Below are 23,479 nucleotides of genomic sequence, written 5' to 3' on the forward strand. Positions count from 1 at the left end.
CTGGTCGTGGATTGCGTCACGTTGCTGGGGCGGAGTCAGTGACGTCGATAGTAATAACACTAACGTGCTGGAGGCTGGACTGCAGAATGAAAGTTGTCGAGAAGGAAAGAGGAGCATACTGATCTGACTGTACTCTAAGCTCATCCCTTCTGCTTTACACCGCCTGCTTTTTTAGACTCAGAATCACCACGGATCTGAACACAGACCGAGCAGAGGTAGGTCTCAGTTATTACACAGATATGTTCTGCAGACAGCTTTAAACTGTTGCATTACAGCTTGTGTGATTTTTTTTAAAAGTATATTTTATAACTAATCAAGTGATAATTGTAGTTAACAGATTTGCTCTATATGTTAACTAACACAAATAGCTATGGTGTGCGTATGTATATGAGGTGTAGATGTGCGTTTCTCTGGCTGTGCTGTGACTGACAGATGTGCTCTGAATGGCACACGGATGTAGTTAAACACCCGGTATGCTAGTGTAGCTAACCGGCCCTCTCACAAAACCATCGAGCTAATAAGTATAGAAACAGTCACCAGGTTAAAACGATGGATTTCAGCTCTGTATTAACGAGCTCTACTACATTCGAGGCCACCTTTATGTTGGTTTTTATGGCAGTACCCGATACGCTGTTCCGTTACGAAGTAAACACTGTAGTTCACACGATGTAAACACTTCACCAACTGCCTGAAAGTGCTGCAGTGTCGTGAATCCCAGTCGGCTCGTTAGTTCAAGTGGACGCATTAGATTGTTTAACCTCTCTTAACAGCGAGATGTAATAGACACGCGCGGATTATACGAAGTGTAGACTATTAGAACACTGAGTCGATACATGAGTCGACACATGCCGGGTCTGTTTGTTTAGAAATTGCTATCAGTTTCAAACTGTAAATACTGCCATTGTTTTCCTGATTCGGCTACTAATAAATCACTTTTTATTTTTTATTTTTTTTTAAATTTTACCTCACTTGAGTAGTGGGCAGCCTGCATGAATAAAAATAACATGTATAAGTGAGTTTAAAAGTTTATTTTGTATTATTTGAGCACTGTCATTCGGGTGTAGTGAGCCAAAGCCAAAGCGCAGTATGAGTATAAACTCGTTTATTTGGCAAAAATGAAATTCCCAGCGCTCACGGAACTCCTATTGTTGTTTCTATACCGAGCAAAGAGCATTACAGCGGCGATACAATCTCCCTAAACGAGTGGCGTGGTCAAGCATTGTCATGAGGCAGATGATAATAATGATACAATAACATAATTATAATAATAAACTTTATTTTTACGAGGCACTTTACACAATAAGAAAATACTAAGACAAAAAAACAACACACAAAACGTTCAAAAACCAGACTTTAATACAAAATGGTTAAAACCATTAAGAAAGGCTAACCTAAAAAGACAAGTTTTTAGGTTAGATTTAAACATGCTTAACTTCGGTGCATCTCTAACATGAGCAGATGTGAGGAAGTGTAACTAAATGAAATCACAGTGTGTTCCTGTACACTTGTACTGAGAAGTGAGTCGCGTGCGTGCCCCTGCTGTCTGGACTTCAGACCGCATTGTTATCACTTCATATTAATAACGTCACCGTTAAAAAAAAAAAAAAAAAAAAAAAAACCACAACAACAACAAAAAAAAAAAAAAAAAAAAAAAAAAAAAAAAAATTATAACACGCTAATAATCTGGGAGAACAACGTAATATCATATAAATCCACACCCACGCGTTTTTTCCCCACTTAATTCCCGGCTGTCACTTTGATCTCGCTATGCTAGCTTGCTAGTAGCGTTCAAACAGAACGACAAAAAGTGCCTGATTCTGATTGGTTAATCCCGTTTCTCACTCATGATCATATGTGACTAAACAAAGTATGTATTTGACGCTTGGAGAGGTTAAATATGGGGTCGTCATGGTGACCCTGTTGACCTTTACTGCACAAAGCAATGCTGTTTACTGTATAATCTGCGGTGTGTGTGAAATGTTAATCTCCTGAACAAACATTCAAACTTGTAACACGAACCAGCCATTAATAATAATGACTGATGGATAACAGGCTAAATTGTGCCCTGAGGTGGCGCGGTTTTCTTGAACAATCATTCCTCCAAAGGAGAGACGCTTGTGCAGTGCAAACCCGTCCTGTGTTCAGTCAACTGTAGGTCCTCGGATGTTTACATCCATGTACTGTATGTGGAGTGTTTTGATTGTTTGTGTGTGTGACCTCTGGCCGTGGTTTTTAACAGTTTTAAATCAGTGTTGCTATCTCTATTCAGGGGAAAGTCGCTAGAATGATCGCCAGATGATGTCATTGAGTAATTTGCATATCGGTTGAATCAGTTGCATATCAAAACATGTTCTACGATGAAAGAATATTTATTGGAGAGACATAGAACAGAATAGAGTGTTATCAAAACAGAAAATAATAAGATTATTTGTTGGGAACAATGGTGATCAGTGATTGGTCAATTTGAACAATGGTGATCAGTGATTGGTTGTTGGGAACAATGGTGATCAGGGATTGGTTGTTGGGAACAATGGTGATCAGGGATTGGTTGTTGGGAACAATGGTGATCAGGGATTGGTTGTTGGGAACAATGGTGATCAGGGATTGGTTGTTGGGAACAATGTTGATCAGTGATTGGTTGTTGGGAACAGTGGTGATCAGGGATTGGTTGTTGGGAGCAGTGATGATCAGGGATTGGTTGTTGGGAACAGTGATGATCAGGGATTGGTTGTTGGGAACAATGGTGATCAGGGATCGGTTGGTTTGGGAATAAAGGCTCGTCCAAGCACAACTAATGCAGACTTTACACTGGTGGTGAATTGACTGAACCTGGTATAACAAGCAGCTGTGATGATACAGTGCTTCAGCTCTCGAGTGCAGGACAGTCTGCTAGATAAAAAGTAGCTAGATTTGTCGCTCGGCTATAATTTTAAGCGTCTAGGTTGCCAAATCATCTGATGTTTGGAATAATGGTGGCAATGCCAGTAACACATGCGATTTTGAAGATTAGTAAAGTCAAATTATTACTGGTTGCATGTGGTCCTGGGCTTCTCCATAGAAGTATCTGCTTGTACTTTTCATTCTCGTCTCCTTTCACGTTTTTTCTTTCCACGGTCTTTGCTGAATAACGATGCCGGTGGTTGAATGCAGATTAAAATTTTTTTTTTTTTTTTACTCTGGAACACAATAGATGAGTCAACACATACTGAGAGTGTTGGTCAGGAAACAGCTACCCGCTAGCACAGATAACTTCTAAATGTAAATACTGTCACTTTTTGCCTGATTCAAGCGTAACCTTTTTGACACTGAGACTTCTGGGTGTCAGTGTGTACATTTAGTTTAAAGACCTCACTTCATTTCCCCTTTTCTCTCCAGAGGTTGAAGTCTGTATACATGATCTGTAATATTAGTGAGAATAAAACTGGGTAAAAGACAAATTCTGGGCGTTATTCAATATTACACCTGCAAAAAATGTCAGTGAATTGGAAAATCTGTCTGATTTTGGTCCAATTCAAGGGAGGTATCAGGTGCAGTATCAATACTTGATATCTATGCAGTATAAATCCTATGATATCAGACCGGTACATCTCTGAAAGTGATGATAAACAGATGTCATGTTGAGCAAGGTTTCTCTGCTCTGAGCCTGCACACACACACACACACACACACTCAGAGTTCAGGGCAGCAGAGGGAGCTGTGTATCACTCACTTCAGCGTGGAGTCATTTGCACTTTCTATGGGATCTGAACAGAGCGACCCAATGTTTCACTCAAACACACACACACACACACACACACACACACACACACACACACACACACACACACACACACACACACACTCTCCATGCTGCACTCCAACTTGTGAAAGTGTGTGCATGCTTTCAGCTTTCAAACACAACAGACAGACGTTGACTTTAAATTTAGAAACTAGTTGTGAACATGTATTGTCTAATGTTTTTATGAAAGTAGCACATGCTTTTTGAGTCAGTTCGGCTTGCAGTGTGTAGTCTCTATTCTCTGTGACTTCATTATTATTTTTTATTACTGATGTGCTGTGTTTAGAGAGTGGCTTCTGTTGGTTGTGTGTGTGTGTGTGTGTGTGTGTGTGTGTGTGTGTTTGTTTTACTTCCACTGTGTCTTGTGCAGTATAATGTTATATGAGATCAACATGGAGGCATTTCGGGGATAAATAGCTACTACTCACCCAGAATTGTCATGATCCACAAAAACCACATGGGCTCTACCACAGAACACCGAGAAAGTAGGAGACACGGTTTATGCCACTGCCTTGCCAAAATCCCCGTAAGGTTAAATATAGTAAACCCATTGTCTTACCACAGCCCCATGGTGTGGCTTCATGGCTACTGTTTATCTAAATGAGTACCACAAGCTAAGCTAATCTTTACTGTTCTTGTGCTATTACTGATGCTTCGGGTCTGGACTGTATAGATGTTCTCTCCAGCCCTGCTGTTATTAGAGTCAGAGGCAGATTTTTCTTTTGGTCATGTGTGTATTAGAAACACAACCTTCGCAATGGTTTGTGTGTACATTCCCAGTCCATGGGTGTGGCCAAATGGGTGGTGCAAAGTGGCACATGCCGCCCTTGAAATAAAAACTGGCCACCCCGACTCTGACCTCAGATCTTATCTCCTGAGAGATCTATTATTTGTATGCCTTAATGAATCATATCTAAATGGTGTTTTGGCCAAATCTCATGAATATTAAGAAGTATAGAGTGACTTCGAAGTCAATACAGGAGTCATTACGTGGCCATTTTGAACTAAGAACCAAATCTGATGTTCTGCAAATATTCTTAACCAAGGTGCAATTTGGAGTCACTACCCTTTACACTGGATTTATACTTGCTTTAAGCGATGCAAGATGGCCACCATGTGTATTCTTTGTTCAACTCCAAAAAATAATAATGCAGTGTATGGTGCTATACCAAGTAAACAGCAGAGACAACACAATTGTGCCACTTTTTTTGGTCAGATTCTGTCAGAAATATGATGTGTTGTCTTGGCGATTTGCTTAATAGTCTGATATACCATTATATAAGTCCATTTTATTTCAAGCCCTGTCAACTCCCAACATCTTCACTGTTTATCTGTTTGTACCAAGATCAGAGCAAGAAGGTATTCCAGTGCTGCCGAGGTGTCTTTTGGCTCTGACCCACCCCTTAGTGGATAGATATTTGAATCTTCCAAGTGTATGAAAGGTATACCAACGACTGTGTGAACTGTACCGTTTGCGTCATCACCCCATGTCTAAATACCTGGAAGCACCTCTTCCCCAGTCACTCATGAAAGTGCTTAATAACTATAGTTCAACTCGAGGTCTCAATTCCCAGCCTCCAACCAGGAAAAAGTCATCAAACACAGGAAACAACCAGGAAAAAGTCAAGAAAACACATCCTCAACATGAAATTCCTGCTTGTCGACTTGGTGTAGCTTCTCAATTAGGAGTTTTTTTCCCCCTGTTTACGGCAAACTGTGACGGCAAATCAACATGGCTGCCCACAGCATCAGAATAAACAAAGTAGCACCTCTTACCTTTCAATGAGTTAATGCTGTGTATACAGTTATTAGCTTTAGATCAATCAACATACAGACATTCACTTCTATATCTATAATCTACAACACTGACTATGCAGTTCCTTTGTCAAAGGATGCCATTCTGACCTGCGAATTGCTGCTTATGAGGTAAGTCGAACGCAGCATTAGCTTTTTGGACATGTCTGTTAAGTTGTAAGTGCTTGTTGTACTTGCACTTGATGATTAGGAGGTCACGTGACCTTAACACGTATGTTGGCTGTACTTGTGCTAGGAACTCATAAACTTACCTTAAATATATTTAAATGTCTCTATTTTATCGTTTTGCATTTTGAACTCGGACAGCACTTGGTTTTGTTTTGGTTTTGGTGTTGGACAAATTGAGCGAGTGTCTCCTAGAAAGGAGCAAGAGCTTTCTGTGGCGTATTTATAACGAAGAAAACGTGCAAAACCTCTTTTTCCAGGATATAAGTAAAGCAGGACTGTACATGGACATGTGCTGTATACATGTGCATGTAGTTCTGCAGTCCCCTCCGAAACTATTGGAACAGCAAGGCCGATTCGTTTGTTTTTGCTGTAGTCTGAAGACCCCCCAATTTGTAGGCATGCAAAAATATTGGAACATGTGACTGACACATGTTTCTTGGTACCCAGGTGTGCCCTGTTAGATTGATTGATTGTTTTAAACAAAAAATAACTCAGAATATCTACTCTACTCTTGGTTTTAGCTTTCAGTTTCACCTGTGAGGCCAACATGAAAATCAGAGAGCTGTCCATGGGAGAAAAGCAAGCCATTTTGAAGCTGAGAAAAGAGGGAATTTCATACAGAGGTGTTGCACAAACATTGGGCATAGCCAATACAGCAATTTGGTGATGTCAGTGAGTCGCAGGCTTGATGTAGTTATTGCAAGCAAGGGGTATGCAACCGAATATTACATGTTATTTACTTTAATTTACTTCAAGACTTATCTGTTCTGATACTTTTGTTCACCTAAAAATTCGATGTTATGTTGTTTAACACCTCTGGATGTAAATACCAGGAAATAAAAGGTGAAATCCAAAACCCACGTCTCATATCCGTCTCAAACTCAAATGTTTTTGGTGTCTAGCACGAACAAATAAACTGGCCTTGCTGTTCTGATTGGGTTTTGAAGAGGACTGTATATCTTTCTCTTCATTTAAATCACTTGTTGTTATTCTCTACTGAGGCTAATCGTAAGTACATACAGGACTGTGCAAAAGTCTTAGGCACATGCAAAGAAATGCTGTAGAGCAAAGATGCCTTCCAAAGTAATGAAATTAAATGTTTCTCCATTTTAAAAAATACTAAAGAATAGTAATAAACAGTAATAAATGAAACAAAGTCGATATTCGGTGTGATGACCCTTTGCTTAAAAAAACCCCCAGTAGTCTCAGATAGAATTAGCGCAGTTTTATAAAGAAATGAGCTGTAGGTTTTATTGAGCACCTTGAAGATCCAGCCACGGTTCTTCTGGAGGCGTTGATGTGGCACTTGCTTCTTATTTTTGCAACAAAATCCCTTTTTTTTTTGTCTGAAAAGTGTCTCTTACCACTTAATCTGCTGCTTTCTTTACTGACGTACAAACATTTTTCCGTAACATTTCATTTTGTGCTGGAAAACTAATGTTGAGAAATCTAAAATGTTTTTTTTTTTTTTATGACTCGATAATGTAGAAGTCATAAAATACGAGTTTGAAAGTTTGTACTACAAAAAAATAGGCTGCTTAAGACTTTTGCACAGTACCGTATATTGTTCCACTAATGATGGTCTCTATATTCATCGACAATCTCATTGACGAATTTTCTGCATTGCAGGTGGACAGCGTACAAGACCCTGCTCATGGATGAGGATGAGGATGAGGTGTTTGGGCCTATCTCACAGTGCTGGCCTTCCTCCAACAGGGAGATAAAGCAGGAGGACCACAGCACGCAGACCCCAGGGAGCCCTGCGGTACGGCTAAATGGCATGCTGCCCTGTGGCGTGGCCGAGGAGCCCAGACGACTCTTCTATGGTAAACCTGACACTGAAAAACAACTTTATCAGTTAGGAGAACTTAAAAAAAAAAAAAAGTGTTCATCACAGTTTGTCTCTTTGCTCACACTACCAGCACTCATAATTTGTTTAATCAGAAGCGTTACAATACAAGTAGTGTAACTGTTTCATTCTGTTGTTTAGCCCTCAAGCATTGGTACCATGTTCCATCATCTCTTATGCTAATAGAGTATACTGGACACGAGCGAGAGATTCTAGCACCTGTGAGAGCAATCTATGTGTCTCTCGTCCTCTCCCCTCTCTCCCCTGTGGCGTCTGATTGTCGTGGCCTCTTCAGCTTTTATTACTTGTGTGTGTGTACTTAGTCGCTTTGCAATTCAAATGACTGCACGCAAGGGTTGTTCTGTTGGCTCTGTGCCCAGGCATGGACATCAACAGAGCTAGAACCTGACTGCACCGTTTCATTAGTTTATGTTCACACACTTACAGAGTTATTTCTCCAATGACCACACGAGTCTTTTTCCCATTTTAAATTCAGGACTGTTAAATCAGACACTGGCCCAAACAGCAGCTTCCTGTTCAGCTTCTCTGAATGTCGGCGTTAAACCTTTTGTGACTTGTGTGTTCTTGTGATGTATTTCCTTCTCTTTGATGTTTTTGTGAAAACGTTTCGTTTTCGTGATTCGTCATTTTTCTAGTTTATTTTTAAAACTTAAGGAACTTGAGGTGTAGAAACCACAACAAACAGGAAATTTGATTTCTGATGTCTGATTTATTGGTGCCTTAAGCACACAGCGCAAAAATAACAATCTGGTCAGGGCAATGCTTGTAATTCCTGCAAATTTCTTGTACTTAGGCCTAGTTGTTTAGTGTATGAGGTTAGATGTACTCTATAGATGTCATAACTTTAGCAGTAGCAGCTATGCTTGTCAGTCAGTATTATGTAGTCCCTTGTGAGGTGGTGTGTTGTGTTACAACTTTGCCTCTATGTCTCTCTCTCTCTCTCTCTCTCTCTCTCTCTCTCTCTCTCTCTCTCTCTCTCTCTCTCTAGGTAGTGCAGGATTGCTATTGCTGACGCCATCTGCCCGTACTAACCGCGTCGAGGACGCCATGTTTCCTGAGAATCGGCCTCGCCGACGGCCTGCGCACAGCGTGGAGGCTCAGATCGGCCAGAAACTCCAGATGATTGGCGACCAATTCTATCAAGAGCACATGCTGGTTAGTCACATCATGTCCCATGTTTATAGCATAGCAATACATTACTGAGAAAGTGAGCGCTCTGTTCTCAGTGGGTGTGGGGGATATTTACAAAGTAAAAATACTGCCATATTCTACTATGATGCAGTAAGGTATGGTTGTAGTGCAGTACCCACCTCCTAACCTCTTTCAAGAATGTTGGTGAGAACCATCATCCATGCATGTGCACAGAGAAGCAGAGCATCACACATCTTATCTTAGTTCCTGCCCAAAAGTGTTTTTGGTGATCAGGGGCACCGTATCGGGGGAGGGGGTGGATTAGGATGATTCTAAGGTCAGACAGGGAGCCCAGCAGAATCCCATACTTTCCTGTGTGATTTTGGTATTCAAATTGCTTCTTTGCACAATAATATATTAAGAAGCACACTATAATGAATGCCCTCAGACTGTTCCAAGCGCAAATGTGTCCCCATTACATGCATCAGGTAGATGGAAAGAGATGACGCAGACAAAACCGGGACACCAAAAGAGGAAAGAAAAACATGAAAAAGAGGAGAGAGCAAGAATGGGAAGACAGTTTTTCAAAAATATAAGGTGATTTATGGTCTCTGTCTTGTGTTATGGTTCTGAAGCTAGCCCGTATGAAGCTGCTATAATTAACATCAAATAGAAACTCTATCAGTTACTCGCCCCGATGTTTATCCTTGGAAGTTGGAACACATTATTTCAGAGTATGTATGTTTTTCTAAGCAATCGCGCAATAGTAATGGAGCATTGAGCTTCAAAAAGGACGGAAAAGCAGCAAGCGACAATAAATCTAGTCCAGTGTTGTGTGTGTGTGTGTGTGTGTGTGTATTCAAGCTTTCCGAAGCCATGCAACAGCTTTCTGTGAGGAATCAATCGAAATTTAATGTAATCATATAAATCTGCTTTAATTGTCCCAACTGAGTTCATGAGAGAAGTGTTGTAATGATGTCCGATTCGTGAGTGAATCGTTTGTTTGAGTCGGTTCATTTCAGTGAATTGGAGAATCCCGTTGATAAAACCAGTCTGAATGATTCATTCACGAATAGAACTGATTCGATTCCTGAATTCAACTCACTGATTCAATGATCCTGTCACTGTTTTCCACATTTCTTGATGGAGCTGCTGGTGTGTCTTATTATTCACTCAGATAATAATAATAATAATGATGATGATGATGATGATGATGATAATAATGATAATAATAATAATAATAAAGTTCATTTTTGTTGGTATTTGGGGAATAAGAAATTACAAGTCGACAGCATATAAAGAAATCCAGACAAAGTTTCTATAGTGTCTGTGTATGAGAGAGAGAGAGACAGAGAGAGAGAGAGAGAGTACAATGGTGTTAATTACTTGTACTGTATATATAATTATTTGTATATAGTTATAAATACATAATTTCAAATTTAGTTCTTTATAGTCTTACTGAATATACAATAATTGTTATGCTTATTGATAATGATTGTTTTTACACGTGGCAGTAAGGAAAGATCACTGGTGGGTGGGGGGTTAGGGCCCGGAGTACAAATTAGCCAGCGCGCCCAGGAACACTAGCGACGCCCCTGGCGGTGATGATATCTTTAGCTTTGTGAGATGCTAAAACCACTTAATGTCATGCTTCTCTTGCCAAGTCTTCTTTTTCTTTCCTTTTTTTTGTTAACTATGACCCGTGTGTGTTCTCATCATCAGCGTGTCATACCTTCTTACTTGAAGCAGTTTTTGTTTTTTTTGCCTCAGTTGAAAGCCATTTAAAAACTCTCTACAGTCCTCTCTACAAGTATTCACTTCCCTTGATCTTTTGTTTTATCTTGAAAGTTTGATATATTTTTCATAACCAATCCCTGATTGATACTTTTCCAGAACTTTGTCCCGGACTTGTTTTGATAGCTTCTTGGTCTTCTAGATGCCGTTTGTTTATGCTCTGTAACAAACTCTGTGGCCGTCTAAATGGATTCTGTTCAACTAGTTACGTGACTTCTGATGAACTAATTTAAGGGTTTCACAGCAACGGGATGTGGGGATGAATAGATTCAGGACAGTCCATTCAGTCCATTTCAGTTGCAGTTGTAACACTACAAAATGTAGAAAAGCTCAAGTGGGGGTGTAGGTGTTGGCGCGTTTACTTATGCTAGGTGCTGTAGACTGGAACAGAAGCTCAACATCATTCCAGACTAAAGTTCCAGTGCAGTTTACACATGGACATTTTCTGTGTCAGATTGCTCTCTCTCTCTCTCTCTCTCTCTCTCTCTCTCTCTCTCATTTTTTTATTAATCTCTCCTACTGTGCTAAAGCTTAGCTCACACTATCCTACTAGCTTCCTGTTTATAGTTCTCTTTTCCTTTTGTGTGTGTGTGTGCGTGTGTGTGTGTGTGTGTGTGTGTTTTTGTCTGTCAGGCACTGTGAGGTGGGTTTGTCATATAACACACAGACAGCAATGCTCAGCTGAGACTGTTGAGGTTTGTGTGACTCTGGCCAAGAATAATGGCCCTTTGTTCGGATTAATGCTACATTGTTGGATTAGTGTCACGCGTGCTCAAAAAGAGAGCCTATGAGTGTGTTTACATGCACTGGCAGTGTGGAAGTGTGTTATGAAAGGTGCAAGCGTATCACGAAACCATCAGCTGGCAGTTTCTAATTTGTTTTCTATTACATAAAGTCTATTAAATCTTCATTGTCCTTCCACAAATCTCTCTCACTCTCTGTCTCTCTCTATATCTCTCTTTCTCTTTCTTTCGCTCTCTCTCACTCTCTCTCTCTCTCTCTCTCTCTCTCTCTCTCTCTCTCTCTCTCTCTGTCTCTCCCACACACAGGTAAGAGGTGAGAATGTGAGGTAGACAGCGTGGTAAGCCAAGACTTAGTCTGTATAGATGTGGTTAGTGAGACTCCAGCGAAGTCTTTGCTCGGCGCTGAGAGAACTAGCAAGCCACACTCACACTTACACAGATTTACACACTGTAGTAAGGAATGAGGAGCCACGAGGCAGCGATGCTACAGCCAGCTTGATACCAAGTGTGTGTTCCCAGTGATAATAAGCTACTGTTTTAACTGCAGCTCACCGAGTTGCTAGATGTTTGAGGTTTAAAGCCTGTTTTTCAGGCTGCTCTGCTCTCTCTGTTATGTAGCAGTCATTGTTTTCGCCTGTACCCGACGCTGTGCCAGGTCTCGTCCGTGGAAAGGAAGGATGATTATATTCTTACACTTATATCAGGAACTTGCTTTTGGTGTGCAACAGTAGATGTGTACAAGTCCATATGAGGGTAAGATGTGGAGGGCAGAGTGTTAACTGATAGCCTCGGCTCACCTAATTGACATGAGAGGCCACGCGGGAGCCCAGAGATTATGACTCGCGCTCTCTCGGGCCACTTTACGCCGCTTTACGCCAAGTTGATGAGTGATCCCAAAGAAACCTGAACCTGAATCTATTAGTCTGCATTTAGTGTGTGTGTGTGTGTGTGTGTGTGTGTGTGTGTGTGCGCTCTTCTCCCCCTCTGCTTCTTGCTGTTATTCTTGATTGTGTAATTTATTGCTTAATGTCAAAGTACAGAGGCTGCTTCAGGCTGTAGTCTTTGCAACTGTTTACCTTTTTTCCCCCCTCTTTCTTGTTTGCTTTTCCTTTCTTTATTGCTGTCTTTGTTTATGCCTCACTGTACATGTCAAGTCTTAAGCTGACAAGTAAATATATAACTACACGCATTACAGTGTAGCAGTTTGTTAATAGCTTGGGCTCAAACCAAGTTTTTCATTTTAATTCATGTTCTGTTTTTATAATCGGTTGTTTGGGACATCTCCAGGGCTAGTATTACTAGTATACTTTTCTGTTATTCCTTTAGGAGAGTTCAGGTTGAGGTGCACTGCGGAACATTCATGAGCCGCAGGTTTTCTTTTGTTACCGTCCATTTAATCATTTTCTTTAGCAATGAGAACTCGGTCTGTTGTACAGCATAACAGCATGATAGCCCACCACCACCAACCCTAACCACCACCCCCCCGCCCCCCCGCCACCCCGTGTTATTCCCTTTACGGCTCAAAGGCGCAGTTTGGAATTCTTATTGCTCACTAATCCCACTATCTGGTTATCAAGATGGGTTCCCTTTTTGTTGTCTGGTTCCTTTGAGGTTTCTTCCTCATGTCCTCTCAAGGTGATTTTTTTTCTTTTCTTTTCTTTTTCTTTTCTATCCACTGTCATTTCTGGCGTGTTCATTAGGGATCTAGATCTACATCCAGATTTCTGTAAAGCTGCTTTGTGACAACGTCTGTTGTTAAAAGCACCACACAAATAACATTTAATTGAACATCATTTTCTGATGGATTCCAGGTCATATTGGGCTATCTTGCAATGAACAAGCAGACATTGCTGCTAAGGAAGCCCTCAAACTGAGAATTACAGATTGTCAAATCCCACCGTCTGATCTCAGACCGATAATGAACTTGTACATCTGAAAAAAGTGGCAAATGGAATGGGACCTGTGCATTCCTAACAAACTACAAGAAATCAGCCCTGTTATAAACGAAAGACACTTCCTTGATTTCCTCTTTGAATCCAGACACGATCAGACTCGTTCTTATTGGACACTCAAGACTTACTCATGCATTCCTTTTGAACGGTGGAAAGAACCTCCAACATGTAATTCCTGTAAAACAAGAATGCCTGTTAAATATATATTAATGGACTGTCCTGCTCTTAACAATACTAGACAATGCTTTTACTCAGAAAATACATGTTTAGAAATCTTCCAAAAGGTCTCACCAGGACAAATCCTAGAATTCTTATTGAATATTAAAGTGAAGGACCTCATATAGGTGTTGTTGTTGACAGTATTGAAAAGTTACATGATTATACAGTTTTATTCAACCCCCAAATCAGGTGTCTTGTCAAAATTTACAGACCTTCAGCTTTTTGCAATGAACAAATCAAACAAAAGAAATTGAAATAGTTCAACACAATGAATGCTTCAAGTGGTTTCCCCCAAATTCAACTGAAAATGCAACTTATAATGATTTCTCCAGTTTAAAAATTATTCAACCCTCTGAATAGAATGCAAAACAGGTGTTGTCTAAAGCACCCCTGATGCAACTAATCAAGGGCTTCATTAATTGCACCAGGAGTGCTTGAGCTGGAACACATGAAAAACCTGAACTGGCTAGGGGTAGATAATATATGAAGTACCTGGACAGGGCAGAAAAAGGAAACTATCAACTGCTGCAACCAGATTTCTGAGAAGGAACGTTGTTAAAAACCCTTGAGTGACTGCAAAACACCTGCAGCAAGACTTCAGTGAGCACAGTAAGGCGTGTACTAAACGCAGAAGGTTTCCATGCCGGAACTCCAAGATGTACACCACTACTGACCCAAAAGCACAAGAAAGTCGGCTGAAAATCATATAAATAAGCCACAGAAGTTTAATTTGATTGCATCTGTATTCTTGTAATACTGTAAGACTTTACACAATGTCCTGTTTTACCTACCTTGAAAATAGCCATTGATGCTGACATGGTATTAAAAGAACAATAAATAATAAAATAGACTTGAATTGAATTGAAAAAAAAAAATGAACCGGGATCCTTTTGCACTATTCCTTCTTGACTTCTGTGTCAATCTTGAAAATGCTTTCCATCTATTTTCTTAACAACTAAATCAAGCTTGATTGAGATTTTTCTTTGTTATATGTACAGTTTGGTCAACCCACAGAGAGAGCGAGTTGAAAAAGAATGGACTTCTCTGTGTTGCCATACCGCATGATGAGAACCCGTAGGGGACAGAGACTTCACTTTTCATCCCCTAAAGCCTAGGCCTTGCTCGTTTATCATCGGGAGCGTTCGCTTATCAGTGCCTCGTCTCGAGGTTTGACGCCGGCAGTGACACTTCAGTTTCGAATGAGTCAGACGTGACAAAGAGTAGCCTGTTGTTCCCACGAGCCCCCTGACGAGCAGTTAGTGCAGCGCCGGCGGGCTGCTCAGCCTGAAATGAAGCGACTGTAGAGAGTCAGATAGGAACGTTCACTGCTGACAGATAAATTGCTGCTCTTGACAGGTTTGCGATGGGACCCTGAGGCAGTCTTTGGGATTATCTGAGCAGGGCCATGTTTCCAGGAGCTCTCTTTGGGGGTTGTTATTATGTTTTTTCATTGTTCTTTTTGTTCTTTTACAGGTCACTTTGTTCTGAGAATTTTAGTACCTAGAGTTCCATAACGCAGACATGTGCATGTGCGTAGGGTTTCAGATACTACTTCCTGTGTGTGTGTGTGTGTGTGTGTGTGTGTGTGTGTGTGTGTGTGTGTGTGTGTGTGTGAGAGAGAGAGAGAATACACACACAGAGAATGTACTTCTGTTTACCAGCACTCCAGAGAAAAGGGGATGTTTTTTAAGAGACTGGTTTCCTGTCAACCAGTTTGCTTAAAAAGCTGTGCAGTACTTCTAATGGGACAAAAAGCGACAACTTAGGGGAAAAACAATAAAAAAAAGGCTGTTGCTTGTTGCTGCAACCAGTTTTACCAAACGGTAATGTGAAATTATTAGCCAGTCATTTGGAAAGTTATTTCTTTCAGGTTGTTCTGCCAATCATAAAAAAAGATGACAAATGTATAGATCTCAAATATTTCCAGACATTAAGTAAGGTCTGAGATATGTATGGAGTTTAGGGTGAGATATGGATAATGCACATTTTATTTATTTCCTTACTTATTTCTTTCTCTTTTTTTGGGCACCAGGTGTCTAACTGTCAGCTTCTGTTATGGATAGCCCCAGTGATTTTACAAATTGCAGATGAGGTCTCCAGTGGGTCTGGTGACATTTACTGCGTGTGTATGTATGTGTTTATTGCTGCTGTTGTGATAAGCGGTGGCTCTTGGGAGCTCTGCAGCTGATGGCGAGCCTGCACGCACGACTGATAGGAAGCCAGCAGGAGTGACGGGTGACGTCTGCCTCGACTCTAACGCTTATCTCTGGTTAAATTTAGCCTTTGACTCATTTTGACAGTTAGTCATGTGGCATGGAGTCTCTCACTCTCTCACTCACACACACATGTACTCACACACACACTTACACACAGACATTGCGTGCCACACTGTTTTGAGTGGGAAACTGTGTGTGTCTGCATATAAAGGTCATTCTTGGAGACTTGCCTTCTTGATAACCTTGTGTTGTCAGTTCAGAGGCATGAAGCATGAGCCTGCTGTAACACACCTCTGGCTGATTAACCTGTTCACCACTCTTACTTGCAAATTTCTTCAGTCTCAGACCGAAATCATACTTTGCCTAGGATGCAATCAGGGTGTTCTGTGCTCATCATGTTTTCAAATAGAGTGAAGAAAACTAGGATTGAGGTTGTTTTCACACTTTATTTCCCACTCAATTGTCAGTGCAAGATTTACATGTTGTTGTTGTTGTTGTTGTTTTTCCTGGTCACTGGAGCATTTTCTAAAGTCAAGGTGCCGAGTGACTTTTTTTTTTTTAACCTTCCAACCAATCAGATTGCAAGTTGAGGCAAGCAAACAAACAAACGAACAAATGAACCAAAAACCAAACATGGGGATAGTGATTTACTACATGTTGAATGGAAAATCTTTCATCTTCCACAGTTTTAACCTGCTCAGGGTCACGGTGTATCCGGAGCCAATAGCTGGAACCCCAGTTCATCTCTCATTCACAGCTTGGGGCTGTGGTTTGTGTAGTCAATCCACCTAACAGCATGTTTTTGGGATGTGTGAGGAAACCAGAAAGCCCAGAAGAAAGCCCAGAGAGACCTGAAACTCCACACAGACAGTTACCCGAGCTCAGGATCGAATCCGGGACTCACTCTGATCTGTGAAGCAAGGACTCTTACCCGCTGTGCCATCATGTTGCCCTGCCATTATATTTCATCACCAGAATTGCAAAGTTGCAATATAAAATAAGAAGAACAACGTTAATATTCTTAACATTTTAATATTCTCGACTTGAAAATCAATAAAGGCAGGGAGTGATCTAAAGCACATTATGAAACCGAACGGAGCCTGATGTCACTTCCTGTAACAGTTTGAGCATGTAAACTGATCTGTGAGGCCAAAGGAAGAGTGGCAAGCACTTGCACAACATATTGCAACACCTGCTGTGATCTGCGTGAGTCAGTGCTACTCGTTATCGCTTAACAAATAAGACATATAAGAGTTTTCCTAAACAGGCTGAGGTTCTGCATTTGTTTGTAATCAGGCATGCATTTGCTTTACATTGTGTGTAATGTTTAAACGTAACTTTTCTAATTGTATTGCTTATTTCATATTGAACAGAGTGCAGTCCTTAGCGTCCACCCCCACATCAACCTTTCCACATTTGGTAATGTTGCAACCTGGAACTGATTTAATCGGGTCTACACAAATTAGCTCTGTGGGGGAAAATCAATGGTGTGCGAAATCATTTACACATAAGAAATGGGACTGCACAAGTATTCACCCCTGTGCCTGTGAAACGCCCAAATCAGAAGTTCCATCCATCCATCCATCCATCCATTCATCCATTATCTATATCGCTTATCCACCACAGGGTTGTGTGAAGCCTGGAGCATATCCCAGGGGACTCAGGGCACAAGACTGGGGATGGGGATGGGGTGCCAATCCACTGCAGGGCACAATCGCACACACATCCACACACCCATTCACACATTATGGACAATTTAGGGATGCTGATCAGCCTACAACGCACGCCTTTGGATTGGGGGAGGAAACCGGAGTACCCAGAGGAAACCCCTGAAGCACGGGGAGGTCATGCGCACTCCACGCACACGGGGTGGAAGCGGGAATCGAACCCCCAACCCCAGAGGTGCTAGGCAAATTTCCCCCAGAAGTCACATAATTTATTAAATGCAGGCAAACTATGTGCAATTAAAGTGTCTCATGACCTCAATATAAATACAAACGTACAGCATCATGAAGAAGGCATGGCATTGTATATTCTAACCTGGATATGTTTGAGAGGATCATTTACATTAGCTCGAGCAGTGTGAGGGGCAGAAGATATCGAGAGAGAGTCATGATATGAGCTGCTATGAAGATATCGTACTCTGTATAACTCATTACACATGACTACTAAAGTGTGAATGTGAGCTTGAACTTACATAGTAAACTACATCTTATCTTCTCAGGTTTTTGCTTTGTACTTTGTATAACCCTGCGTTCACTCCAGCAGTGACAATTCGCTCATGTCGCATGTGGTCATGCATGGTAACCGCCGCTATCGCGGTCACTTGTGGGTGTGTACTGTCTGTGTTTTGTTTATTTATGTATTTATTTATTTATTTTAAGCATAAAGTCTCCATATGAGTGATTTCACCCTCCACTGTAAAACTCGTACAGGCTTTGTTTAAAATGCATTTTATATTGGAAATACAAGACCATGGCTTTTGTGTACTGGATGTGGTTGAGTAGGGATTAAATACAGGTACCTCATTTATAGCGGCTCAAATGAAATGTCGCTTGTCTCTCTTTTGCCAGAATCGTGTCTTAGTATTGCACACTTACATACCAAACAAGCAATCAAGCCTGTGGTGTTGAATGAAGCAAAGTGTTTTTGTGTGCATATGTGTGTGTCCAGAGCCTTTTAATCCCATTTTTGTATTGTACTTAAACCCTGATGGTATTATTCTCTAAATCTCTCCAGGTCAGCTTAGGCTCAATTCCATGCAGAGACCCGAGTGAGATTAAGCCGTGCATCATTTACAGCTTAACTGTGATTATATTTAACTACGCCACAGTTTCGGGTAACGGCAGTATCATGCACACTATTTAAAGACCCCGATCAAGTGTTATCTGTGTTAATGACTGTAATTTACGCTTTAGCAGAGTAAAAGGAAGGGGTTTCTGATCGGGAATAAACATTGTGTTTACAGTATTGGGATCATTTTATCCAAAGATGCTTTAGGGCAATCGCTCTTGTGTCTGTATGTTTTTGCGTCAGACGGACCACGTCTGTTGTGGAAACATCAGCACGGTTCCAGCGTCTGGTTTTCAGTCACACGCTTTGCCTGCTGCCCCCATTTCACCCTGCCTGCATGATCTATCACAAATACTGTAGCGTGTGTGTGTGATACTGTTTGGATCCAGTCTTGACTTCTTGTCTCTTTTTTTTTTTCCCCCTCCATTCTTTTCAGCAACACCAAAACCAAAGGAACCAGTGGCCATTTTGGTTGCGTTTGGCCTCAGCATTGTACGCGCTCCTGTTCGATGGCGAGCCCGCGGTTCACAGGAGGAGACAGGAGGATCGCAGATGAGTCGGCCACCGGGACAAGATCCACCTCTTCTGCTTAATGGCACTGTTCGACTTTCAACACGGGTTTTTAGGAGGAGAAAACGGGAAGGAAGACGATCTCCGCGGGACGGGGACCTCCTTTTCTCCTCACAAGAAGATGCCATGGTATTCATGAGATTATTTTCATATAAGACGTCTTGAGGTATTTTGTACAATATTTTCTGTCTTCGAATTTCGCTTGCACTTCCATGCGTGTACTTTTTGTGAACAACTTCCGTCGTGGGAATGCCTTATCATCTCCAGCCACTGCAGAAAGACTGTTGAATTCTGAATGTGGACTGAAGAAGAGACGGTGGTGGTGGTGGTGGTGGTGGTGGTGATTTTGGAAGTTTCTTTTTTACTTCTTCTTTTATCTTCCTGGACACCAATCATCTTGACTAATCTCCAAAGAGTTTTGCACCTCAGTCTGCTTCTGTAGCGTTTCATAATTATTAGGATTTTTTTTTTACGTTGTTTTTGCTATCTCCCATACCCAACCCCCAAACTCCAACCCCACAGGAATAGGAAGCAGACAGGCCTCTACTACTTGAATTTGGTGTGTCTCACTGATGAGCTTGTCAATAATCAGCAAGCGAGATCGCCAAATAGTTAGATGCCTAGAGGCGACACGTGTCATCTTCTCGATTTAAGCCAGAAGAACAAGAATGCAGTGCCTGTTATTATACAAATGTTTTTTTTTTTTTAAATTTTAATTGTTTTTTACTCAAACCACCTTCCTTAAATTTTCAGTGAAGGTTTCAGTAACCCTCATTGCATCACTGTCAAAGGAAATTCACTGTGGGTATTAGTCTGCAAGTTTAGCACCAAAAAAACCTCAGTACTGATTCTCACCACATGTGTTCAGGTTGATTTTTAAAAAATCATCACTGATTTTCTACTGAACATTTTATGTACCACTGGTCCATTTGGTTGGCTGTTGAACATCATTTTGGCCACTCGTTTTCTCAGCCACAGAGCAAGACTGTGTCTGTGAAGTGAAGTGAACTGCATTACTCCTCTCAGGATACTCGGGTGTTTTTGTCTTACAGAATTTCAAGTTGTATTTGTGTTTTTTTTTTTTTTTTTTTTTTTTAAATACCTTCCAGATTATGTATGTTTCAGTGGTTTAAATGTTTTTTTTTTTTTTTTTTTTTAAATAACCACTACTTTTGCCTATATTAGATGTAAATTGTTAGTAAGACTGTAACTGCCTTGTTTAAAGACACTGATTGATTCTTAATGCTGTTTTTGTTTTGTTTTTTGCTTGTAGAGCTTTTTTTTTTTTTTTTTAATCATTTAAAAAAATTTTTATAAAGGAGTGATGTATATTTTGTGAGACTAGCGTTTCCAGTTTCCAACCTTAAAGCAGTCCGTGCAGGATTTTGCGTTCGCAGAAATTGAATGCAAAATCAAGGAAACGTTACGACAGATTTTCCATAGATTTGAGATGTTGTGATGTCATCACAACACGCATTCAGCCAAAGCCCTCTGCAATTCATGTGTGTTGAACATGAGTACAGCTAAAAGGTCTCATTTACCAACAAACATCACTGCGAAAGACCTGCAATTTCGTCAATTTGAGTAGTTTTCCACAAAAACAAACAAACAAACAAAAAAACTCTGCAGCAAAATCAAGTATTTTTGGCTGCAACAATCACAAAAAAAACCTCAGCGAAATCCTGTACGGACTGTTAAAGGATTTTTCTTGTTACACACTTAAATATAGAACATGCAGGTTGTCTTTGGTTATTTATATGAAGGACCAAGAATGGTTTAATTTTAGAACCTTTAACAAAAGCTCTAAAAATGAAACTCTTGTAACCGGTTCGACTCGGTGTTAAAGTCTAGTCAGAATTTGCCTTATTGATTTGCATACAGTATGTACTAGTTTCAGAAAAAATAATGGCTTAACTGTATTAACTGTGGTCCTACGATTACACAGGTACACAGGCATGGTACAAAATGTCTCAAGTTCTCATCACTGAACAGTGTTGCCAGCTGTGTGTGTGTGTGTGTGTGTGTGTGTGTGTGTGTGTGTGTGTGTGTGTGTGTGTTTGTATGCGTGTATGTATTGTGTGGGGCACAGGCTACTTTTCAAGCATGATGAATGTCCAAAGAAATGCTGACCGTTTGTTTCCTGCAGACCGTGAACGCTGAGCCAGTGACTGTAGCCCTCACAACTCAGTAGCTATCTTTCTCACTTCACCTAGTCTCCATCCGTATACATTCACTCCTTAACTTTTTTTTTTTTTGGTATGCTAATATTTTTTCTTTAATTTGTAATTTATACATATTTTTGTCCTTTTTAAATTTTTTTTTATTTATTTCTTTGTATATAGATCCATTGCTACTGTATAGGTTGTGTGCAATTTCTTTTCTGTGTGTTTCTTGCCACTTTTGTTTTGGTCTTGGATGGGTCTACATTTCGTCTTCTTCCGCACGCTGTGGATTAAGGAGGTGAGAGGTTACCCTTTTATTGGATCTTGTTTCATGGTGATAACTTCCTGAATTCCTTTTAAATGTTTTAGGTTAAGGCTATGAAAAGTGAACCAAGAAAAGTCCGTGCATAAATTATAATCATTGTACTCCTGCAAGACTGTATTGTGCGTATTGGAGTGATTTATGTTCTGAACTATGAAGGGAGTTGGATTTTTTTTTTGTCCAGTCAGGTTATTCAGTCTTGGTTTCCTCTGAAGAGTATGAATGGTAAAAAGGCAAAAATGGGAAGGAAATTTATTTACCAGACTGAAGGAATCCATCAGCAGTGAAGGATTGTGAAGTTACCACTTCCAGATGGGTGACAAATTAAAGGTAAAGAAAATAGAGGCCCTGTTGTGCTCTGGGGGGCATTTTGCTGGCCACTTGTCCCCTTAGAGGGAAGGATCACTGATGTGTGTGTGTGTGTGTGTGTGTGTGTGTGTGTGTGTGTACACACACACACACACACACACACACACACACACACATATATATGTGTGTGTATAATATATGCACAAATACACATATGTGTATATGTGTGTGTGTATATATATATATATATATATATATATATATATATATATATATATATATACACATATATATATAATGTGTGTACATTATATATATATATATATATATATATATATATATATATATATATATATATATATATGTGTGTGTGTGTGTGTGTGTGTATATGTATATATCATACATGCGTATACACACACACACACACACACACACACACACAGTATTTGTTTATACCGTATATAAATAAGAAATAAGTACAATAAATGTTGTTGTGGTGGCCCAACACCTTTAATTCGTCACCTGTCTACCTTTATATTGCATTAAATATAATTGAAACCTATTTTTAGAATCCTTTGAAACATTGCATATACATAAACATTATTACTAGACAGAAAAGTCCCCGAAGAAATGCGTTGCCCATAATACAACAGTGAATGAAAGCTTGTGGTCACCATTCTCATTGACCTCGTTTCCATGATGCTCACTGTCTCCTACCAGGTTTCATTCAAATGTTTCAATATAATATAATCTCTCAATGATGAAAACAGGGTAGGAAAGATTAATCAAGACACTGGGCCATGTTAATGAGTTAGCATGTCTTCACTGTATCCACTATTTTCTTGATTTACATGCACTGGAAAATATTTTGTAATATTTTTGTCCAATCTCGTAGTTGTTGTTTTAAAAAATATATCTATATTCCAGTGTTCTTCTAAGAAGCCTCTCCTGGCATTCTCCTAATACACTTAAGGTGACAGCCACAAGTAACAACGTGTATGTTTCCTTTTACACAAAGGATTGCAAGCATACCATGGTGTCCAGTATTAGTTTGATAAAGTGGTTTATATGGAGGAAGATCGAGGTCTCACCAACAATTTCAGCTATTCAGAGACATTCAAGGTTTAAAAGGAATCTTGACCAGGCCTATGTTTGACAGAAACCAGCAGTATCATGAAAAGTATTTTGTTCTCCAAAATTTTGGTTTCCAATTTCCAAAATTAGGTGTACTGATGTTTGAGGTATTATGCTTGCTTGTGGGTTTTAACAAATCCAATCTTGTTCTTCTTTTTAAAATAAAGCATAGAGGGATTTTTTTTATTTTTATCTTTATCAATTGGCATTTGTAATAAACTACACTGTATTTTTTTTTAAATTGCCAGAAACCTATTATTGTAAAATTTTACAATTATAGACATGGCTAAAAGCCTTTTAGTTCAGAAGTTTAAAAAAAAGAAAAGAAAAAAATTGTCTTGAGGCTCACAATTCTCTGTATACCAAGAAATGAGACCCAGCGAAAATGTAGCATTTGTTGTAAACATTGAACTGTGTGTCTGCGAGACTGTACTGTGCACTCTGGAACGTGTTGTTTTCGTACGTTTTGATACAGTATAGAAGTTTTAGACAATGTTATATAG

General features: G+C 40.0%; 1 protein-coding gene across 1 annotated transcript; it reads left to right on the forward strand.

Annotated features, from left to right (window-relative positions):
- The first annotated feature begins 95 nt into the window (after positions 1-95).
- Positions 96-21,991, forward strand: bmf1 (BCL2 modifying factor 1). Its single transcript, XM_017477012.3, has 4 exons — positions 96-215; positions 7,391-7,587; positions 8,620-8,786; positions 18,916-21,991. The coding sequence occupies exons 2-4, from the start codon at positions 7,416-7,418 to the stop codon at positions 19,033-19,035; spliced, it is 459 nt and encodes a 152-aa protein (XP_017332501.1). The 5' UTR covers positions 96-215; positions 7,391-7,415; the 3' UTR covers positions 19,036-21,991.
- Positions 21,992-23,479: the final 1,488 nt, after the last annotated feature.

Source organism: Ictalurus punctatus, chromosome 9 (genome assembly GCF_001660625.3).
Source record: "Ictalurus punctatus breed USDA103 chromosome 9, Coco_2.0, whole genome shotgun sequence".
Lineage (NCBI taxonomy): Eukaryota > Metazoa > Chordata > Actinopteri > Siluriformes > Ictaluridae > Ictalurus > Ictalurus punctatus.